This window comes from Artibeus jamaicensis, unplaced genomic scaffold (genome assembly GCF_021234435.1).
Source record: "Artibeus jamaicensis isolate MK-2021 breed Jamaican fruit bat unplaced genomic scaffold, CSHL_Jam_final contig_1621, whole genome shotgun sequence".
Lineage (NCBI taxonomy): Eukaryota > Metazoa > Chordata > Mammalia > Chiroptera > Phyllostomidae > Artibeus > Artibeus jamaicensis.
In genome coordinates, this window is record NW_026521315.1 from 232513 (window position 1) to 255953 (window position 23441).

Here is a 23441-nt window from a genome sequence, read left to right on the forward strand (position 1 = left end):
TTCATCTAGGGCATTGTTCAATGCCACAATATCTTTTTTTGATATTTTGTTCAGAAGATCTCTTCATTTTTGACAGTGCGTTATTAAAATCCTGTACTATAATTGTGTTGCTGTCAATATCTTTCTTGAAGTCCCCTAAGATTTTCTTTATGTATTTGTATACTCCTATTTTGGGTGCATATATATTTACAATGTTAATGTCTTCTTGGTGGATTCTTCCCTTGAGTATTATGAAACGACTTTCTTGTTCTCTCTTTATGGCCCTTTTTTTGAAGTCTGTTTTGTCTGATATGAGTATTGCTATCCTGTTTTTTTTTTCTTCCCTGTTCATTTGTTTGGAAAATTTGTTTTCAGCCCTTTGCTTTTAGTCTGTGTAGGTCTTTTGTCCTGTGGTGGGTCTCTTGTAGCAGCATATGTGTGGGTCATTCTTTCTTATCCATTCAGCTATTCTATGTCTGTTGATTGAAGCATTTAATCCACTTACATTTAATGTTATTATTGATAGGTACTTATTCATTGCCATTTTTGTACCTGTGTTCCTCTCTGTCTCTCTGTTTTCCTTCTTGAAAGCAGTCCTTTAGTATCTCTTCCAGGGCTGGCTTGGTGGAGGCATATTTTTTTAGACTTCTTTTATCTTGGAAGCTCTTTATTTGGCCTTCTATCTTGACTGAGAGCCTTGCTGGGTAAAGTAGCCTTTGGTGCAGGCCTCTGGTTCTCATTATTTGGAATATTTCTTACCATTCTCTTCTTGCTTGGAGTGTTTCCATTGAGAAGTCAGTAGCTAACCTTAATGGGGCTCCCTTCTATGTCACTTCCTTTTTCTCCCTTGCTACCTTCAAGATTCTCTCTTTATCTTGGAATTTTGCCATTTTAATGATGATGTGTCTTGAAGTGGGCCTCTTTGAGTTCCTCTTGATTGGGACTCTGTGATTCCTGAATTTGTGTGACTTTTTCTCTCATCAAAGTAGAGAAGTTTTTCCTGATTAGTTTTTTCAAATAGGTTTTCTATCTTTTCTTCTTCTTCTTCTTCTCCTTCTGGTATCCCTATTATTCAGATATTATTATGTTTCATATTATCTTGCATTTCTCTTAATCCCTCTTCTTTCTTTCTGAGCCTGTCTTTCTTTTCTTGCTCTTTCTGGGAGTTTTTTTTCTACTTTGTCCTCCAACTCACTGATCCAATCTTCTGCTTCCTCCATTCTGGTTTTGATTCTTTACTGTGTTCTTCAGTTCAGAAATTGTATTCTTCCTTTCCTCTTTTTCCTCCCTGATAGTTTCTGTTTCCTTTTTCATGTTCATATAGTTTGCAGTTAATTCGTTTTGGCTCCCCTGTAGTTTCTGGTAGGTCATTATTGAACTTCCTGATAATTAGTGCTTTGAATTCAATATCTGATAGTTGACTTGCCTCTATCTTATCTAGCATTCTTTCTGAGACTTCCTCCTTTTTTGTGTTTGGGGATTGTTTCTTTGTCTTCCCATTGTTTGTGAGACTCTTCTTGTTAGCCTCAGCTTCCTAAATTGATTTGTTCTTACTCCTTGGGTTTATGGTGTGAACTTCTGTGGTGGAATACCTGTGAAATTCAGTGGTACAGTGTCCTTTGGGTATCCTGGTATTCTCCGCTTTCACCTACTCTTTTTTTATTTTTTATGATCATTTGGATCTTCCATGACCGTCGCGATTTCTGGTCCCTTATTTTCATATATGCTGGGGAACTGTTGGCTGTTTGTGCTGTTCCTCAGTAGATGAGCCAAGATTTTCTCCCATGTGTACAATGAGATGGAACCGGCCCTGTCCTACTCCATTGCCAACTTGGAACCAGCATGGTCAAATTTTATCTAAAAGGACTGTCAAAAATATCTCTCTGCTGGCTTTTCTACAAACAGACTCCATCAAAAACTCTGTGACTGTGGGTCCAGAAATCTCCAATGCTCAATCACACGGGTTAGTCTTCTCACATTCTAATATCCCCAACTGTCTTGTGGGCCACCCAATGCAAACAGACTCATGCCCTAAGCTGCATGTAGTCCCCTTGTTCTCAGCCGTCTTCCCCAGTGGTCGTGGGCCCCATCACTATCTTGCCAGGCTGTGGTGCTCACCAACGGGGAACTGTACCCTGCCTGCTGCTGGAATTGCAGATGGCAGTGTGAGGCTGTCAGTGCTGAGTGAGGCGCACCTGGTTTGGGGTTATTCTTAAGTGATGTTAGAGCAATCTAAAATTGGTCCTTCTATAATTATTTCCCTCAAAATATCAATTGGTAGATGTTTCTTCAAAGTTGCAGAAAATCTAAAGTTTTGAGAATGTTACATACATGCTATTAGCAAACTAACAATACAGATCTCAGAGGTAAAACATTTTTGCAAGGTGAATTATCACCCTTATTTAATGACCAGTTGGTTTTTGTTTTGTTTCATGCTCATGTAAAAAGTTGTCTCTTTTAAAAGATTTTATTTATTTATTTATTTATTTATTTATTTATTTATTTAGAAAGGGGAAGGGAGGAAAAAAGAGAGGGAGGGGAAATATCAATGTGAAAGAGAAACATTGATCAGTTTCCTCTCACACCACCCAGACCAGGGATCAAATGCACAACCCAGGCATGTGCCCTGACCACGAATCAAACCAGTGACCTTTTGCTTTGCAGAACAATACCCAACCAACTGAGCAATACCAGTCAATGCACAAAGTTGTCTTACTGTGAAGTGAATCACTATATTCTCTAAGCAAAACTTAATATTTTGATATGCAGAAAGCTAAATGGTTTTGATGGTTGGCTATTAATTTAGAAAATTGCTACTTGGGTACAGTCTGGATAATACAAATTCACTAATCCGGATTGTCCTTCTGGAAGAATTTGTTTCTAAAACACTGAATTCTACTAGGCAGACATACAAAACACTTGAAGCCATATAAGTAAGCAATGAGAGAATAAAGTCAGATGATATGAAGCTGTTAAAGATTCAAGTTGCTCTGGCTGGTGTATCTCAGTGGATTGAGCACGTGCCTTCGAACCAAAGGATCACAGTTCAATTTCCAGTCAGGGAACATTCCTGGGTTGCAGGCCATTTCCCAGCAGGGGGCACATGAGAGGCAACCATACACTGATATTTCTCTTCCTCTTTCCTTCCCTTTCCTTCTAAAGATAAATAAATAAAATCTTAAAAAAAAGATTCAAGTCAATGTATGTAGAGAACACAGTATAGAGTCAGAAATATTTTTAAGAGTTGTGTGGGGGAGAAACAAACTTTTCTCTATCATCAAGGTTTTCTGTCTGAATAATAATCAAACAGACATAAGACAAATTAGCAAGAGAAAATAACTAAGTTTAATGCATATGTCTGTATGGGAATCCTGCGTATGTGAGAGTCAGAGGCCCCACAAGCAGAAATGGCTCAGAGATAACAAGGGGATGTGGGCATGTAGGACACGCAGAGCTAGGGATGCAGTGATGTGCCTGGGAGGCTTCAAAGAGTCAGTGGGAGATCATAATAGAAGATGCTTATTAAATACAAGTTATATCTGATGATGTCTTATTACAGGCAAAACCCCAAATTCACTTTTTTTAGGTAGTTAAAGGGAGGTGCAGAAATTTCTCTTGAGTCTGCTGCTAAAGTTGATATTAGCTCTAAGTAATCTGCATACCATTGAAGCACATCTTTGTATTTATTTATTTATTTTACATCCAAGTCTAAGTACTTTAAAGTGTTTTTTAAAATAATTTTATTTACTTATTTTCAGAGAGAGGGGAAGGGAGGAAGGAAGAGAGGGAGGGGAACATTGATCGGTTGTTTCTGTGCATGTCCCCAACTCAGGGTCAGGCCTACAACCCAGGCAGGAACCCTGACTGGGAATGGAACTGGCCACTTTTTTTTTAAATTAATTTTTTTTTTTCAAATTTTTTTTTTTTCCCCCCCCCCCTCCCCCCCCCCCCCCCCCCCCCCCCCCCCCTGTCTTGTCCTTCTTATCCTCAATCCTTCCTTTTTTTATTTTCCCCCCCTGGCCACTTTTTGTTTTACAGGCTGGTGCTCATTTCACTGACCCACATGAGCCAGGGCACCGCTGAGGCACATCTTGGTGTGACTCATTCTCAGTGCCCCACAGTTATCTTTATATCAGCTGATTGAGGCAGGACTTGGTCTCAGGAATCCTGCTAGTCTCAGCTGAGCTCATGCAGGTATCTCTAGCTCACTGGAGGAGGGTGGGGAGCAAGCAGATCCAGGCTGAGCTCACTAAGAATGATTCTGATCTAAATACATTTCTTTCATCTTCCATCTGGGCAGCAGGTTGGCTCATGCTATCTCTTCTCACAGAGATGGCAAAGGGCAGGAGAGAGCATTCCTATACACTCAAGTGCTTTTGAGATTCTGCTTGTAATACATGTGCTAACATTCCTTGGACCAAAACAACTTATCTGGCTCATCCCAGTGGCACAGAATTGAACCCTGTCCACAGGGTTATCTGGCAAAGAACATGAATATAAGAAGGGACAAAGAATCCCAACTGTTAAGGAAATTTGTCACAGCATGTATACACTTGAGTTAATCAAATTAAATGTGGCTTGATGTGAGATTAAGTGATAAACTAAAAACTTCCATTAATTCCTTCAGTTCAGTAGGATACACTACAGCAACTGTTCTTGAATGTTTCAGTAACACAAAGCTTTTCTAAACTTAAAAATCACAGAGGACTCAAAAAGGTTTTCATGTTATATTTATATTTATTTATATTCAATGAAATTACAATTTAATAAGTTTTAAATTTTTATAATTTTTTATTTATTTTAGAATAGCAAATTAAAAGCCTATTACATTTTAACATAAATTATATATTGTTAGAAAAACAAACTTTTCTGAAACAAGTAAAAATGTTTTATATTTGACAAATTACTTTATTGTTTGATTTCATAAAAGATAGCTATTTTTATATCTACTGATGCATTCAATCTCTTGCTTTTTTTATCCTGTGAAGATTATGAAGAAAATTGTTCCTCATGCAGATACAGAGTCAGAAAAAGCAGAAGTAGTTTAATCGAAGATGTTTTTTGATAATGCACCAGAATTTGACAAGCGAGGACTTCTTGGAGTAGTAGTGTGGAATGTGAAACAAAATGACTAAACTTTCTCTCCTTTGCTCCAGGAAAATTTATTGGTTGATTTTGCATTTTGAATAGAGCTGTAATCCATGATGCATTACATTAAGCATTGGTCACTTGGTTTTCTGAGCTATGAAGATTTTCCAAATGTTTACATATTTCATTATGTATTATTTTTTAATTATATATCACTACTAAGGTAATCAGAAACATTTTTAAATACTGGGAAAAGGTAATATCCACAGAAGTGAATACAAGTTTCCCAAAGTTCTAACATCTCTTGGGAACTTTTTTTCATTGGAAACAAATACTATGAATTGTTTTTCTCGAACTGACAGACTGATATGATTCATACTATTACTGATCAGTTTCCGTTACATGAAAAAAAAAGGTTATTCATCAAGTAAAAGTAGCTTGTTGAGATGCAACTTAAATTATAACATTAAGTGCATTACTTTGAGACAACCATCTTCAAAATGTGGTCAAATACTTAATGCATACTTCCCACTTTATTAAACCTTAAAAATATGAAAAGTTAGGTTTTGTGTTTTCGTCTTTTGAATGAAAATGATTCAAATGATGGATCTAAAAATTTATCATTTTTGCAGATTTATGAAAGAGCCTTTTAAGTAAAATCATCTTTCTCCCCTGCAGTTGAATGGCTTTAGGATGTAGTGACCACTCGCAGAGTTTGGTGCCACTGGCTGGATTCGTGCTAAGCCACCAGTGGATGAGCAGTTTTGCCCATCACTGCTTTTGCTTAACCACTGCAAATATCAGCACAGTGCAAGAGGGAAAGAATGTCTTGGTATTATGAAAATTGTTTTGACCTACAAGAACTTTGTGAATGCCCAGAGTTTTATGGTTCTCACATAGTGAACCAGAGAACCAAAGGGTAACCCAGATTTACATTGACTATTACAGCAGTTTGTTGAAGATTCTCTTAAAGATATTTGTACTTATTATTTCTAATCACTAAACAAATTTAAAGCGTGTTATTATGTTTTCCCCCAGGGTTGTTTTGTTGGCTTTGATCTAGCACACGCAGTTGGAAATGTTGAACTCCGCTTACATGACTGGGGAGTCGATTTTGCCTGCTGGTGTTCCTATAAGGTACAAAGTTGTTAATATATTTATATCCTTCTCTTCCACATTAACATTAACCTAAATTAAAAAATGTAGAGGTGACCAATTTTAACTATTGGAATTACTTTTGCCAATTTCTTTTAGTAGTGTACTTCCTGATTTTAGTTAATTATAGTCATACAATAGAATAGTATGATAATTAAATTTGGTGTTTCCATCCACTGTTCAGTATTTATTCCCTCAGTTCTCTGGCTGCTATAAAAAGTCAGAAGGTTATGAAAAAGAAAAAACAACTCAGCACTTAAAAGTTATTTTAAGTTAATTAAGTTTTTTAGTTAGGGTTTTTTTTCTTGGTATGTTGTAAAATTTCTACATGTATAAGGTAAATTTTTATGGAATTGAGTTGATAGTAACATTTGAAGACAATTTAACAGGAAGCATAGGAATAAACTCAATTTATTTTCATTTAGAAAATTTTAAAATATGATAGTTTTATTATTTAAATATTTTGGTGACAAAATAATTGAAATTAATTTATTTTGAAATTAGATTGATTTCATTGGAACTATTATCTACTTGTCAGGGCAAAATTTGGCCAAAATAATAGCTATTTATTATCAATTAATAATTCTATGTTTCATTTGCTTTTCTTTGGATAACGTGACCCAAAATTACGTTTCATTATGAATGCTTAAATAATCACACATTTTGAACTGGTTAAAAGTTGGTTTCATAACAACAAAAAAGTCTGGTTACATTGTTTATCTTTGACATATATTCAGATGAACCCATATGATTTCATTTATTTTCAATCCAGTATTTAAATTCAGGAGCAGGAGGAATTGCCGGCGCCTTTGTCCATGAAAAACACACCCATACAGTTAAACCAGCGTGAGTACCATTTTAAATTCTCCTTCGGTGATGAATAAATTAATTTGCATTAATAAAATGCTAAATTTATGTGACTTCTTTAAGATGCCATCCATTATGAATATGCATTGATTGTAATTATTTTACTATTGTATTAACAATGATGTGCTTTATCAGAAAGAAATGCAACTGGTTGAGTAAAATAAATCACAAAAGGGAGACTCCAATGCCAAAAATGAGTTATTGGAATCACATAGAGCAGATGGTTTAATGCAAAGAGATTTCTTTTTTTTTTCAAAAATTAGACTTCAAAAAAGTTCTGATTTGTCACATTGATGAATAAATCAAAGGCAACCAGAGATGTTTCTAATAGAGTTTTAAATGTAGTGTGTTGTTATTTAAGTCACATCTACTGCCGAAGCTAGAAACATAATATGATGGTCTTGTAAGGAATATCTTATGCCCTAAAAGATTTTATAATCTATGAAAACTGAAAAAGTTGAACACTAAACAACTGATTAGCTACATAAAAACCAATACATCTTTTATGTTATATAACTGCATTTTTTTAGAGCAAGTGTAAATGCAAATGTGATACGCCAACATATTTACACATTTTTATGTGACTGGGGAACTCACAGTGTATTTTTTCCTGTTATCTGGTATGAGGGGAAAATCATATTCTGGGGGAAAAAAACCTTTCATAGTTGTACCCAAGTATGTGTGATAAGGAGACTGACTAAACTCTTACTTGGTAATATAATAAAGTTCAATTAATTTTCTGAATCTTCTCAGCCCCTGTCTGAGTGGTAAAATCTTTACAAGAATTGAAGCCGAATTAGTAATAAGGCTTGGGGTACCTCATATTTCTGGGATTCTGCATACATAAGCCCCAAAAATCTAAGATAAATTTTTATGGTTCATTTACTCATTCTACAATTTCCTTAAAGATTCTGAGTTTTAACATTAAATAGATCATTGACTCTAGACAGATATTTTGTCGGGCAGATGCTTTTCTCTACTGATTGTCAGTACATTAGATTTTTCCCTGTGTCCCAAATTCTCTGAAAATAATATAAAGCATTTGTTATAAGACTGCCATGCATGTAGGAGAAAGACCATCTAGGCAGACCAGATTCACAGGACAGCTTGACTGCTTGCTGGTCCACGATTTGAAGAATGTTTCTTGGTTTCTACATGTTCCGTTCTAGCCTCTAAGTACAGAGAGTATCAGCATCTACCTCATTGTCAGTTGTGTGAGACTAAAATGGTGTGATACACGTAAAGCACTAAGCACAACCCACAAGTATTATATGTGATCCACAAATGTAAGCTGAGAACTTTGTTGCCTCTCTGCGAAGTGGCATTTTTGACTACAGACTTTTGCCTAGTAGAGCTCATTTCTCTCAAGGAGAGAATACAACCCAAACACTATGTTTTCTGACCATTAGGACATTATACAACTTCCTACCTATCACCAAGTTCATTTCCACAGGCCTTTGACAGACTGACTATGTAAGTTTCCATTCTTGATTCTCTCTTATACTGGCGTTTCATCTTACTGGTTTATCTTACTAATTAATGAGTTGAACAAGATCTTTATGCATGTTCATTTTTTTATTTGTGTAAGAGCCATGCTTCTGACTGTTTTTTAAATTATACTTTATTACCTATTATTGAATTTTACCTATCTCGCCTTGGAGACTGACAAGACTCAAATCAGGCCTGACTCACAAAATCTTCCTTCCAGGAAAACGTGGTTGTTGTTAGGTTGTTGTTGTTTGTTAGTTTGTTAAAGCTTTTTTTATGTGATGATTAGTATGGCTAATTTCAATGACCCCAACTAATACCCTCTAGGCAAAGTAACTGATATTGATGTTACAAATTTTGTTGCTTAAAACAGGTGACATCTAGTGGCTAACTACATTATTTCAGATAAATAATATCCAAATAACATTTCCTATTGGAATCTTTCATTCCTTATCAAGTATTTTTAAAGTATATACATTTAAATAATTTATTCTTCCATATCATTTGGCTACATATTTATAATGCAAAAATTTTGTCATCAAAGCCTCTGATAAAGAGGTAGAGCAAGATGAAAGCAGGCAGTAAAGTGAGAGGGATTCTAGGTGCAAGGTTAAACAGCCCACACCTGTGTTCATCAGAATGGGGAAAGAAGGGCATTGGGCCCACCTGGTATAGAGAGGGGCCCAGGATATGAAAATGGGGGGCTGGGATGGGAGAAATAGACAAAAAACTGTACTTGAAAAATAACTAAATAAATTTTTTTAAAAAATGCACTCTAAAAGTGTAATATTTGGTATATAATTTTGATATATCTTTGATATGATGTTTCCATTAGCAACTGGTAAATTACATTTCTACCAAGATATTTCACTTCCTTTTTTGTTTGTTTGTTTAAATTAGATATTTGGCCATTGTTCAATACTGATGCCCTAAGACTTTTTCCAAGAACATTTGCCAATAAAGGGAATGAGTAAAGGTCAGAGTCAATCCACTGCATTAAGCATCATGACTCAAGCTGCTATTCTCAACTAGAATTTGACCTTTTCCTAGTTTATCACCACTTTATCTCATTCAAAAGTCATATGCTAAGTATCTAATGTAGCTACAAATTATATTAAATTAGAACTGATCTTGAGTAAATACTATGTTGTACATTTTTCCTTGAGGGCTGACTGTAATTGTCTATAAAGTTAGTAATTATTGCTCTGAGATATGAAGGGAAATACTTTCAATTGTAATAATTTGACAGTCAGGTATATATCACTAAAATAAGTACTTAAATACCTTTCCATTTTTATTTTTAACTGTATAAATGTTGTTTTTCTGGTGCACTTTGGATCACTACTTAACCTTTTGATTTTAGTGACTTCAAAAATAAGTCAAGCCCATGGACCCTCTTCTGTAGGTACCCATAGACTGCAATTCAAGATCCCACCATCCCCTCCCCACAGTGTTCAGAGACACTCTAGCATGAATGCAGGAGTGGATCGTATGATGTGTTAACATTCATTCTACCATTTTACTTTTTCCCCTGTCCAGTGACATCACACATACTACTAAGCTGCTCTTCCTCACTTTCCATGATGCTGCAACACACTTCCCAATGCTCCTACACATTCAATCTGCTGAGCTGCTCTTTTCCCCTGGGATTTTTTAATCCCATAAGAATCCCACATTCTGAGTGACCAAGAATGATGACTAATGATCATTTTGATGGCCATGCTAGAATTTCAAATCATGCCAACACATTTGCATGACATCTAGAGGTGTTTCACTGAAGACTTTAAATGGATGACATTTTTAAAACTTTATTAAGAGCTTCAGCCATGTCCTTTATTGTAATAAGTAATTTGCACCAGCCAAAGAGGCTCGCTGACTTCAGTGTGTGGCTAGGGCAAATTTTAGAACTCAGAAATGTAGTTTTTTGGTTTTTTTTTATTATTACCATTTGGCAACTTGAAAAAAGGCACATTAAACAATAGTTATAAAAGCCTAAGAAAAGATACAGGTAAACATCAAAATTTTAGCAAAAAGATATAAAAATGATAAGCATATGCCATACTTAGCTCAGCTTTACAATGAAGGCTACTGGTAGAGAGCATCTAAAGCATCTTTGTTCTGGACAATGCTCACTTGGTACATTTGATTCCACATCCTCCTCTAGACAATACTGGAGAATGCCATAATCCACAACTCATCTGTAATTTAAACTGTGTTTGGTATCTCAGTAATCCTTTCTGGTTTACTAAACTTTACATCCTTGCCCAGTACCTGCATAAGGTCATCTTGATAAGGACTGAAAGAACACAGACATATAGGTGGCAGTAGCAAGGTGGTGAATTCACAAGGCTCCAGATTATTTCCATTGGGATAGGCCAGTATCAGGAAATTCTGAAGTGACAGTTTTCACAGAATCTCTAGTTGAAATGTGACCTAGACTTCTCAGAATATCTGTTCTAGCTATTTAGCTGATTACTGATGTTAATTGTTCAGTTATTAACATGGATGACTTATCAGCCATGAATTCTTGACCTCTCAGCAGTATCAGATATACTTGATCATCTCCTATGTCATTAACGTTACTTCCCATGGCTCTAAGCTTCCAGTGTACCATTTTCTCTTGCTCCTGTTCCAAAGTAGGTGATTACTCTTCTATATTCTAGAAGACTCTCTCAATGCCCCAACCCTTGGTCCTCTTGCCCAAGAGTATCTCTTCTACAATCATGAATGATTTCAACAGTAAACATTTGTGGAGGACACCAGTTTACACTTTTATCTATACCATTTGCTTAGTTTTTTACTCTTATTTTCATCTGATTGGAAATTATAAGAGTTCCTGATTATCAAAGCATTTCTTCAGTCCCCCAAAATACATGATAATAGAGGAAAGCAAAGGCTGATAGGAAACATTCACTATGAATTACCCACGTATAAAATTAGCACTTATTTGGCACCTTTTCCCAGGTAGTATTAGCATCTATATCTTTGAATCACTATAAAAAATACTTGGCCTCTTGATGATTGTATATGTTATAAATATCAGAAGACACAATGAAAACATAATGAAATGTATTGTAAAGTAAAATACTCAAGAGATTCAGGAATTCATGATACAATTGACATTAACAAACTACTGAATCACAAAATCACAAACGATGAGGTCTTTCAGAGTTAGAATGATTAACAGATGAAGTAGAGAGGAAATTGAACATGGTACTTCAAAAACAAATGACTTGAACATCATGGATTAAAAAGAAAAGATGAATGTTTAAAAATTTTTTGTAGATATGATCATTTTTATGGTCATGCTGAAAATGTTAAATGTAAAATAAAAAGATTATATTTTGCTATCATTTTATTTGCCAAAATACACCAAAAATAAAACTAGATTTAGTATTTATTCATTTTGATAATTAGCATATTATAATTTTAATCTACATATCATAAAAATTTAAGTTTAAATTTTTATATAATGTTAAGCTCTATTTCCAGAGCATATCAATCAAATATTTTATTTTTCACCATCAATTACTTTAAAAGTATAGCTACTGGTATAACATTTATTTATTTTAAATGAATCTTTTAAATATTTTATTTGTAATCAAATAATGAGGACCTCTAATATATCCATATAACTTTCTAATCTCAGGAAACTTCCATTTTAACTTATTTCAACAAAAGTGTCCTTTCTAACATGTTCACTATTTTACCATATAACAAGAATGACCTGAGTGAATTAAGGACATATAAAAAAATATAACCAACAAATATTTTTGTATAAGAAACTTTCATGAATGGAAATAAATATAGGATATGCCTACAATTTTTAAAATCTTATACTCTGTTTAGAGAAATACAGTTTCAATAGTCAAATAAATGATTTGAAGAACAGGTCACACAGAGGTAGAAATATGCCACAAGGCAACTCCTTGGTTGGTGTGAGGTGGATTCCCAGACACTGCCGTAGGGACAGCAGAGGGACAGATGACTTTCACTCAGAGCTGCTTCAGAACATCTTGAGCAGGTGTAGGGCACTTATAGGTACAAATCCTTTACAAATTGGAATGCTATGTTAACTAAATGAATAAAGTTACTCTGTTACTTTGAAAGCTGAAATAGGTGCCTATGACAGAGACTTCACTTGATTAGTTCCATAAATTTAAGGAAGACTTACTTAAATGACATTTCTTGAAGGTATATGTCAAGTAATCTTTTCCTTTTCATACTCTTCACTAAACTTTTCATGGCATCTGAGCTATTGGCTTCAAATTTAAAATTTCACTTTTTATCAAAAAATTATTTTTTATCCCCATTCTATGCAATATTTTGAAATTACAGAGGTAAAGCTGATTTTGCCTCATGCTCTCACTGAGTTCCAAAGCCACGCTGCAGGAGTAGGTTATACCTGTCCTAACTCCTAGTGCCCAGGTTCTTACTGTAAGGATTACAAAGGGAGACAAATTGATTGAAGGAAAGCCATCGATGGAATTCTGACACATAACCCACACCTCTCTCCTTCTGAAACCTCAAACTTTATTTTCTCTTCTAATATTGCAATCTAGTGTCTCTGAAGATATAGGAGGTCATTTAACCTTTAAGACACAAAAAGTAAAACTTGTCAAAGAGCTTCAGCTCTTGTTTTAATTGTTTTGAGTTTTATCCCTAAAGTGACCTTTGAAATCTGTAGGTTTTGTAATCATTGTTAATATTAACTACGAAGAGTTACTGCTAAACTTTTATTTGTTCCAGTGGAGAAAATACATGTGTCTGGCACTTTATGATTGCCAGAAAGTCGCAGTGAGTGCAGTGACACATGCTGTGTGGGGCAGCATGGAGGACTGCTGGTCACACACAGGCCCACTGTGTCCTGGTCGTCCAAGACTGGGGCAGCTTAACTTCACACACCTCAAGACCATGTGTAAAACGTAGCTCAGAACAAAGGTCTGAACACACCTGATCCATTTTCTCTCTGCTCTCTTCTTTTCATTCTACTCCAAAGGAGATTTAATTGGATGGGAATTATCCTTTTCTCTAGAGTTGACATTTGTCTTCATCACAGCCAGGTCATGGATAGATGACTTGCCTTGGTACCTATATCAATCCATCTTCAATCTGCTTTGGCCAATCACAGAAGACTGGGTACAAGCATGGCAACTGAGGCAGAAAAGGACAATTTAGCTATTTTTATTTTTAAAGGAGGCTACTTAAAAATTGGTGATAAATTAATTCTGAAATTCTTAAGTACAGGGACATTGTCACTTTGATCTTTACTTCCATTATCCACAATACCTAAGAAAATATTTTTAAATATTTTTGTTTAATATATAGCTCTTTCTTTATTCTTAGCATAAGAGACAAACCATTTTCTAGCACGTGAAAGGATTTCTACTTTACAAGTTACTCTGAAGGGCTATGACTTGCAAAATACTGCCAAATTAAATATGTATTTCCATATGCTTCTAAAAAGACCAAATATATTCATGAAAACTAGCTGTAGAAACTTAAAAATATTTTATAATCATTTAATCAACATGGCAAATAGTTCTTTCTAAAGTTCTAAATGCAGACATTCCTTCTGTGTACTTTTAACATCAGCATTGTCTCAAAGTATTATAAACCAATATTTCAAAAATATAACGTATTTTAAGAAACTATATGCAGGAAATTTCCAAAGGCCTTATTTGTTAATAAAGCTTTCATACAAAGAATTTACTTAACTCTTGTAAGGACAACACATTATTCTGGAACTTCAGGAAACAATTTTCATTAACTAAAACTCATAATATCAGGACGTATTTATAAAATAACTATGCTTAATATACTGTTAGCTCATTGGACATATTTGAAGATGCCTCTTATTGAATAATATTTAAAGATGTAATTAAATATGTAATGGAAACAATTCATATTAATATAAATAACTGCTTGAAAAGGACAAAGGAGATATAGATAACCAAGCAGTAATTTTGGAAGAGTGCTCCAGGAAAGGGAATATTTTGTCAAAGGATCCAAGGGCAGGAGTGTGTCTTGACTGTTTCAGGAGCATCAGTAAGGTCCCCATGGCTAAATAGATTGAGCAAGCTGGGGATTAGTAGATGAAATTAAAGAAAGAAAGGGCCCCAGAAATTCAGGCTCTTATAAGGCAATATGGAGACTGGGGACCCATTGCCCATTTTGCCATAAAAGTGATGTGACATAGCAGCTTTTAAAATAATCTTTTTGGTGGCATTGTTAGGAATAGACGGTATGAAGATAACGGTGGGCTTTGGTAGACCTGCTGGGGAACCATTATGGGAAGCAGGCAAGAAGTGACCACAACTCAAGGCAGGGGAGTAGCAGAGAGGTGTGACGAGAGGTTGTAGAATTTCGGATCTATTCTAAAAGGTTGGTTGTAGCACTCTAAATAAGAATAGAAACATGAATGCCAGTTAAGGAATGTTTGCAATCATACAGAAGAGAGCTGCTCATTATCTAAAATATGGCAATGGAAATGAGAGGAAGAAAGCAGGACAGGGTTCTGAGGAAATTGAGAGCACAGAGAGAAAAGTATGGGTAGATGGGCAAGAATGAAATAATAATCAAATATTCATTCGATGTTTGGGAGAAAAGATGCTAAATCATCAATCAAATGTCATACAGTTATTTTATTTATTAACTTTAAAAATATTTCTTGAGCATCTACTCTAAGCTAAGCAGTATGCAAAGCACTGGGGACACAGGCATAAAACCCTATGTCCTAGAATTTACTATTCAGTTATGAAGAGTGAAAAAGAGAGAGAGGTTAAAGAAATTTTTGCTGAAGAAGTAACATTAGACCTGACTGGAGAAGTCCTCCTGACCCTGTGTCAGACTGAGGGAGGGCAGGTAGTGATGGGTATTCCAGGCAGAGTGGTTTTACCTGCATCCACGTCTGGGCCAGGGCATTGAAGTCTTTTCATTCCAAGGAAGCATTTCAATTTTTATCTTAAAGATAAAGATGAACCATTGACTGTCCCTCTGGAACAAGATTATAAATATAGGTCTTTTTGCCTCACCAGTTCTTAGTTTGCTCATAGGAAAAATAAATAAATGGTTAGGCCTGAGCGATTCTCTAAACTTCCCTTCTAGATTTTAAACTCTCTGATTCTCAAATGATGAAAATGAAGCCCCGGAATAAGGGGCATTGCTGGTAGGGGTAGTTCAGAATCTAAAACCAACTTGGTCTAAACCTGTGTGTCATTGACTATTCAGTGGCTTTGGTGAGCCTCTTTCTCTTCCCCTTTGTTCGAGAGGTGCATGCAATAAAGCACAGTGAGTGCAGACAAATTTGTAACAAACTTTACTATAACTTGCTCATCTTTACCCTTTTCTCAAGTATGAGAAAGTTATTTGTATGTAATTCTTAAAATTTAGCAGTCAAAAATTTTGTTATGAAAATTAAGAATATATCAAAGCTATGTGAATGAATAAATGTCTCATTGCTTTCTGAATAAAACAACCTTTGTGTTACTTTTGATTTTGTGAAATGTGACTATTTGAAGAAGGTTTTAAGTAATACACTTTTACTTGAGGTTAGGTTATAGGGGACATTGGGATGGAAGATGACAGGTTCCAACTTATCCCCAGTTGCTATTGCAGATTTTGCTTATGAATGAATTATGTCGTATCCCAAATGTCCCCTGTTTTTGCAATGCTATAACAGTTTGTCTGATTGAACACACTTTTTGAAACCATGAGCACAGTAAAACTAAGTTGTATTTATTGCCAAGTTGTGACCTTAAGAGAAAGAGAAAGAGAGAGAAGAGAAGTGAGGAGAAGTGAAAGGGATGAGGAAGAGGAAAGGAAAGAGGAAAACAAAAGGGAAAAATAAAATTTTGTCTCAGTCAGGTTCATATCTCTAAGTATAGACTTATGTTATTAAATGTTAAATGATAAATGGTTAAATTAAGAGACATTATAAAAGCAGCCTTTAATGCAATTGTACCTTCTTAAAAAAATGATCTCATTTTTTTCATTTGTTGGATTTTGTTCCAGTGATTAATTGCATATTTAACACAGGCTAAGAAAACTGGGATAAGTTATTTTGTTTACTTTTGGTGAAGTACAGAGTGAGAAGAGGTATAAGAGGTTTGCAGAATAAGTTAAATTAATTCAGTGCATGAAATATTTAGGGATTTATACTGAAGATGCTGCCACTAAAGGCTTATTAAAGAGATCAAGGAGAGTTTGGATAACTCATTTCATAATTCTTAGCTTGCAAAATCACATTTGGTGGGTCCCTGGTGGTTCTCTCTTACTGAATCTGAATATCATTCCTCAAGATGCTATTATAATAAGTGATGCTTTCCATTGGATAATATTTATTTGAAATTTCTTTTAGGAATATATAATGTTCAAAGAACACTAAGCATATTAAAATTTTTTCCTTTTTTATTATTTATTGAATTTCTTCCAAGATCTTTTCTCCAAATTATGTTAATATTTTCATTCTAAGTAATCTAACTCCCTGCTTGATTTTAAATTTTTGATGGCAAAGGATTCAAATTTCTAGTTTATGTACTATGAGATTGCATCTTAATTGTTATTGTTCAAGTTCAGCTTGTAGGAATGATTTATGAGCTTGTGATAGTAGCTACTTATAAACTAATTTAATGGTTTTCAATTTTACTGAGTTAACTTTAGAATATTTGTTTCTTAAGATTTGTGCCAAGATTTTATTTAGACTATACTTCTGTTGTATTTTGATTTTACCTGTCCTGTGTTCCAAGGGGTAGAAATCTTAAAATAAATTTAACTTTTCCCGAGGTTCTTTGTGATGTATTTTGAGTTTGAATGAATAATTTCTGAAATAAGCACTTCTTTATTTGACTTTAAGCAGCTCTCGATCCATCTGTAAAGACTTCAGGGTATAATAAATATGAGTGATGTGCTTACCTAAGTTCCCTAAATTAGATGCCTAGTTTAGTGTATTTTGAAGAAGAGAAACTGACTATAGAAATGATAAGAGAACAGAGAAAGTCAAAAGAATCTATGTTAAGGTGGGAAAAAAAGCATTGCATAAGTAAAGCACATGGCTGCTATCTAATTGGCATGCTGCCAGCTCAGAAGCCTAAGTGCAGTGTTTAAGTCACTTGGAGAATATTGCTGTATAGAATTTCAGATTTGTTTTTAAATATTCTACCACTGGTGATTTTGTTTTTAAATATTCTACCACTGGTGATTTTGTTTTTAAATATTCTACCACTGGTGATTTTGCTTTTGATTATGAATATACTTCAGCATTCTTTCTACATTTGGGCTTCATCTGCTAATAATTGTGTTATCTTAAGCTATTTGTCAAGCATCTTGAAACCTCAATTTCCCTATCTGTGTAATGAGGGTAATAATAGTATCTACTTTTTAAGAGTATTTGAAGATTAAGTAATTGCTTAGAACATTGTCTGACTTAGAATTCAATTACCATTCGTTTTTGTTGCTCTCAGAATTATTGAAACAACTGCAAGGACCTAGTGAGAAAAAACGTACATTTCCCCCTAGGTTAAACTTGTTTGACCATTTTTACAAAACCTTTGCTAACTGAATAGTCAAATCGCCTGGGCTTGCATTCACTTTTTATCATCTGGAAGACAATAAGGTAGAAAAAAATTATCTAACATATTCTTTTAGTAAATAGATTTTTTGTATTCTTACTTTATGTAAATGAACAATGTTCTCCAAAATTTTAATCTAATTATGCAAAGAGTTATATCATGATGGGCTTTTAAATTTAAAATATATAATTGATATTGTTTTTCATGAAAATATTTGGATAACCTGAAAAATGTTAGATATTAAAGTGATCTAAAGAATATTTTTACTTCAAAAGGGATTATAGATAGAAATAAATTTTAATAAGATAAAAATGTCATTCATTTTTATAATGCCCAATTAAATAATTAAATTTCTTTTTATCAAGTCAAAGTGTAGAACAATTTATTTTTAAAAGATGCAATTATATCCAGAGTAAATGACATTTAGAATTGTGTTTAGATTGAAGATAGATAGTACCAATGATTAAAAGAACATGGTAATTATTAATACTTAATATCAGAATATAGATGCAAAGGAAAAAAAGCATCATACGAAAAATCAGTGACAGTCTGAAAATAATTAACCAGTACTGACTGTGAAGTACACACAAGATGGAATATATTTCCCCATTTTTAAAGGGTTTCTTGGCAGAAAACTGTAAGAGAGTTTGTATTTATCATTTGTTTAGTTATTTTGATGAATATTTTCTTCAGGTAATTGTTTAATCACTGGACATCACTGTCACATCTGGATACTAGACTTCTGTGGTACTTTAAATAGGAAATTATATTATTCTCCTGCTCTGGAGTAATTTGACACATTTACGACTTCTTGTTAGGGAATTATGGTCTAAAACATGTCTATAAAATCTGTTATTTTCTTCTGCTTCTCTTACTCTACTTTCCTTCTTTGAGTAAATTCAATATTTATGTTGATGAAACTGACACTTATCTTCCCGAGTCTTTGGTTTCATTTCTTTCAGGGTTTAAATCCATTCAATGTCCCACTCCTGATAGGATTTGTCAGCAACTCTGTCTCCCTCAGCTCTGCTTAATATCAGACATGTAGGTCTGAGTCCATTTTCCCTCTCGATTCTTTCCATTTCACTATGTGCCCTGAATCCTTGCTTCTTATTGAAGAGTCATAGGTAACACTATAATTAAGAGGAAAAGGGTCACTCAAAGGCATGAACACTAGGAAGCAGGGATTGGGAGGGGTACCTGGCCACCCTTTTGTTGGGTTAACATTTGTTTAATTAATTCTTACCCCCAGCCACACCTTGTGAGGAGGGACCCTTTTTATATGTAAATACAAACATAAATAATTCTTTTTAACAACTGTAGTTTTTTCCCTTCTCTTTCAAAAGACATAAAATGAAAGTACAGTCAATTTCTCTGTTCCAGATGATGGTGAATGGATCACGTTCATTCAGGGAGGAACCCCTTTCTTACTTTCTCCTTTTCATGCAAACACAATCTGAGCCTCAATAGAGAGGGTGAGACTGAGTTTTCCTTAGTGCCCAGCACGGTTCCCTGCCTTCTGAAAGGGTCATCTTTGGATAAATACACATTATAATAAACATCAACTAATATTTGGTATGGTGGTTTTCTTTTCCCATTCAATTTTACTCATTGATGTAGCTCACTTATGTGTCCAAATTAAGTAAACCAGATTCTGATATTTAATGCAAAAACATTTTATTTCAGAACTTTGATAAATATACATTTAATTTTATTATTGATTCCAGTGCATTAGTAAATACACAAAAATGAAAAAGAAAGTTGCTAAATAAAAAAGCATTGAAATAGTCTCTCCATTTTTATAGTGATCCCATTAAAAAATGAAAAAATGTTGCCTTTTTGTAAAAAATTTGATAATTTTTAAGAGCTATGTGTGTATATGCCATCAGGTCTTAAACTTAGGTGGGCAAATACTTTTATTTTCTTCATACTTATCTATCAACTTATTTAATACTGGGGATACCATCTTGTAACTTCTAGGTAAACTGAGTAATTTTCTGATTTTTCTCAGTAAATTCATAGTTTAAGTATTGTCAGTAGAGAGCTTGCTTCTTGTCCTTTGCCCTTAGGAAGACATCTAAGGTGGCAGGGATGAATGATACTCAGAGCACGCAGAAATAGGTATGGATGAGGCACCTGGTGCATAGCCAAGTCCTGGAATCCATTACAATGTACTTGGCATCTCTGTGATCATCTTCTCTCTACTGCTGCATGTTCCAAGATATTTGTGGAATTACCATGACCCCTTGCTCTTTATGCCAACCCTCCAGTTCCAATGAAGATGATGAGTATTTCAGTCACTTCTACTCCCTTCTCTGAGGGCACAGGAATCTGAGACACTCGGGTCTCCTGGGAGAGTATGAGTCTAGGTTGTAAACGGAGGTACTCTCTCAGGTCCATTCTCGACATTTTTACATGAAGACTGTGGTATCAATTTAGCATAAAGAGATTATATACAAACTCTTTGGAATGCCTCAGAAGGTGAGGGAACATGCCTCAGGTAATTTTTATCATTAGGTCCTCCTCAACACATCCAAAGTTCCTACTAACCCCTCAACCTCTCACTTTCCATCCCTGAGAACTTACCTGGGACAAGGTGTGCAGCGTGGCTCAGTAGTAATAAGGTGAACCCAATCTTTCTCTTCCAATTTTAAAGCTTCTCTTTCCTTAGCGTGAGAAAACTTGAGCTTATTCATGGGTTACATTCATTGTTTCTTCTATTCTCTTTTCTTTTTTGCTGTTTACAGCACAAAATCTATGCTGGGCCATATGAGGCATGAGACAATTAGAATTCCAAAACATCTGTCTATTGCAAACCAGAAACATTGACTTTTAAAGATGACTGTCTCTGCTCTAAATTTCAAAAGCCCAATATAGAAGTCAAAGCTAAAAGGTGTTTTGGTACTATCTGCAGTGCTCTCCACTTCACAAATGACCCCAAAGCAATGAAATTTAGTGGTTCACTCTGGAGAAGGAGTGGCAGGAAACCATTTGTAAATGATGAAAAAATTCTTGATTAATGTCTTCAAGGATTTTACTATCCCGAATATTTTCCCAAGTAATATTATATTAATAGTTGTCCTTAAATCCATACATTTTTCAGGTGAGGGGAGACTGGGAATTAACGTGTGACCAAAATAGCATAGTAATGGGAGCAGAACCTAAACTAGACCATCCATTTTCTAGGGTTTAATACTTTATTCTGAAAAAATTATTTAACAATTCTAAAGTTGAATATTAAGCACACTTCTAGAAATTTAGTGAACTTTAAAAATTAGCAGAACCCATTTAGGTTAAAACAATATAGCACAAAAAGAAGAGTAAGAGTGGGAAAGGGAGGTGAGAGGGGATTAGCCCTCATAGTCTGTCTGTGTTGGGAATGTAAGACAGACCAGGGAGGCACATCATGCAAACTGCTCAGTGAGCCAAACAATGAATTGGCATTTGGTGGTCACTCACAGTGTCCGCGGATACAACTGAAAATCGGATCAGTGTTCAAATGCTAGTGACCAAAGAAAGAGCAAACAGTAACCGCCTCTCCTGGAGGCACAAATATATATGCTACATGTAAGCTGAGATATTTGTTTGTTTACTTATGTGAACAATATTCCTTCTTATTTCCTAGGTAGATTTTTTTTCTCTTTTTGCTTTGTTATTATTTTTACTTGCTTATGGGGAAGAAGGTTGGTGGTATGCAGGATTATTGAAATATAATCATTGATTTTTGAGGATATAAATAAAACCATCCCAAACAATTTCCTTTAAAGCAAGACTTTTGGGATGGACGGGAATAACTCATATAGAATTGGCAATTTACATTTTACCTCATAACAAATAGTATAGTTTAGGTAGAATGTCAACCACAAACAATGTGAAATTCATTGCTGAGATCTTTGAAATAAATGCAGTGACCTGCGTGGAATTTCAAGTAATTTGAAATAAATGTTTTTGCCTGAACTGAGGAAATGCCTTTTCTATTTTCTCCATTTTGAAATATATCCTATCTCCCCTACTTTTTCCCACAGACAATTCAAATTCCATCATTTAGCTCTCAGTTCAAACATCAAACAATTCTAGAATAACCTTGGCACTCAGAGTTTAGTCTGTTAAAATTTTAGCAAGTTAACTCTTCTATAAAGCTTGCCCTGAAGTTTTGAAAATCAAAAGTGGGCATCTTTATAGGTAAAGTATTAAGTTAATTACTATTATGTAAAATTCATGGTTAATGACTGCTTTGACTGGAATGTATGTAACCATAATTCAAATGTTTTTTTAAATAGATACTTCCTTCAACATGAAAATATGTATTTTAGAAAACTTTTGGCTATTTTTAATAAAATAATTAAGTTCTTTTTTGTTTCTATACAATACAAATTCAGAATTTTTTGAGTGTAGGATGTAAATTACTACCAGAAAATTTCAGGTATTTTGTATATCTATCTTTTAAATTAATTCTTAATGTTTTTCAAAGTAGATATATATTATGATAAATTTCAGCATCTCATACAAAAATATGCCATAAGTTTTTTAATTTTCTCTCAGTTTACCCCATGACCAGGATCAAAATGGGATCTGAACTAAAGTTTAACATGAGTTCATATTACAAACCATGAGATTTATTTTGCTATTTTTATTTATTTTTCAGTTAGACTCTCTGCTTATTCATATTTTATTATTTTAAAAATAATTTATTAAGAAAACAATTTATTGTTGTTCAGTTACAATTGTCCCCATTTTTCCCGATTACTCTCCCCTGCCCTACCCACTCCCCACCTGCCACATTCAACCCCCCACGCTCAGTTGTCTTTGTCTAGGGGTCCCTGATACATGTTCCTTGACCTAATCCCTTCCCTTCAATCCTCTGTTTTCCCCTCCCCCCTCCTTCCCTCTTGCCACTGTCACTTCTTTATTTCCTTGTCTCTTGTTTTATTTTGTTCCCTTATTTGTTTTGTTGAGTAGGTTCCACTCATAGGTGAGATCATATGGTATTTGTCTTCCACTGCCTGGCTTATTTCACTTAGCATAATGCTCTCCAGTTCCATTCCTGCTGTTGCAAAGGGTAGGAGTTCCTTCTTTCTTTCTGCCGAGTAGTATTCCATTGTATATGGAATGGAATACTACTCCATTCCATACAATTGTGGTATATATTAGTATATACCACAGTTTTTTTGCCACTCAAATACTGATGGACTCTTAGGCTGTTTCCAGCACTTGGCTATTATAAATAATGCTGCTATGAACACTGGTTCACATAGGTTCTTTTGAATTAGTGTTTCAGGATTCTTAGGGTATAAT

At 34.5% G+C, this 23441-nt stretch overlaps 1 protein-coding gene across 1 annotated transcript in view; it reads left to right on the plus strand.

The window, feature by feature from the left end:
• Positions 1–23441, plus strand: part of KYNU (kynureninase) — a 106345-nt gene that overhangs the window by 64858 nt on the left and 18046 nt on the right. Inside the window, exons 9-10 of the mRNA XM_053669623.1 lie at positions 6106–6204; positions 6995–7068. Coding sequence (XP_053525598.1) covers positions 6106–6204; positions 6995–7068 — 173 coding nt within the window. The remainder of the gene's footprint in view (positions 1–6105; positions 6205–6994; positions 7069–23441) is intronic.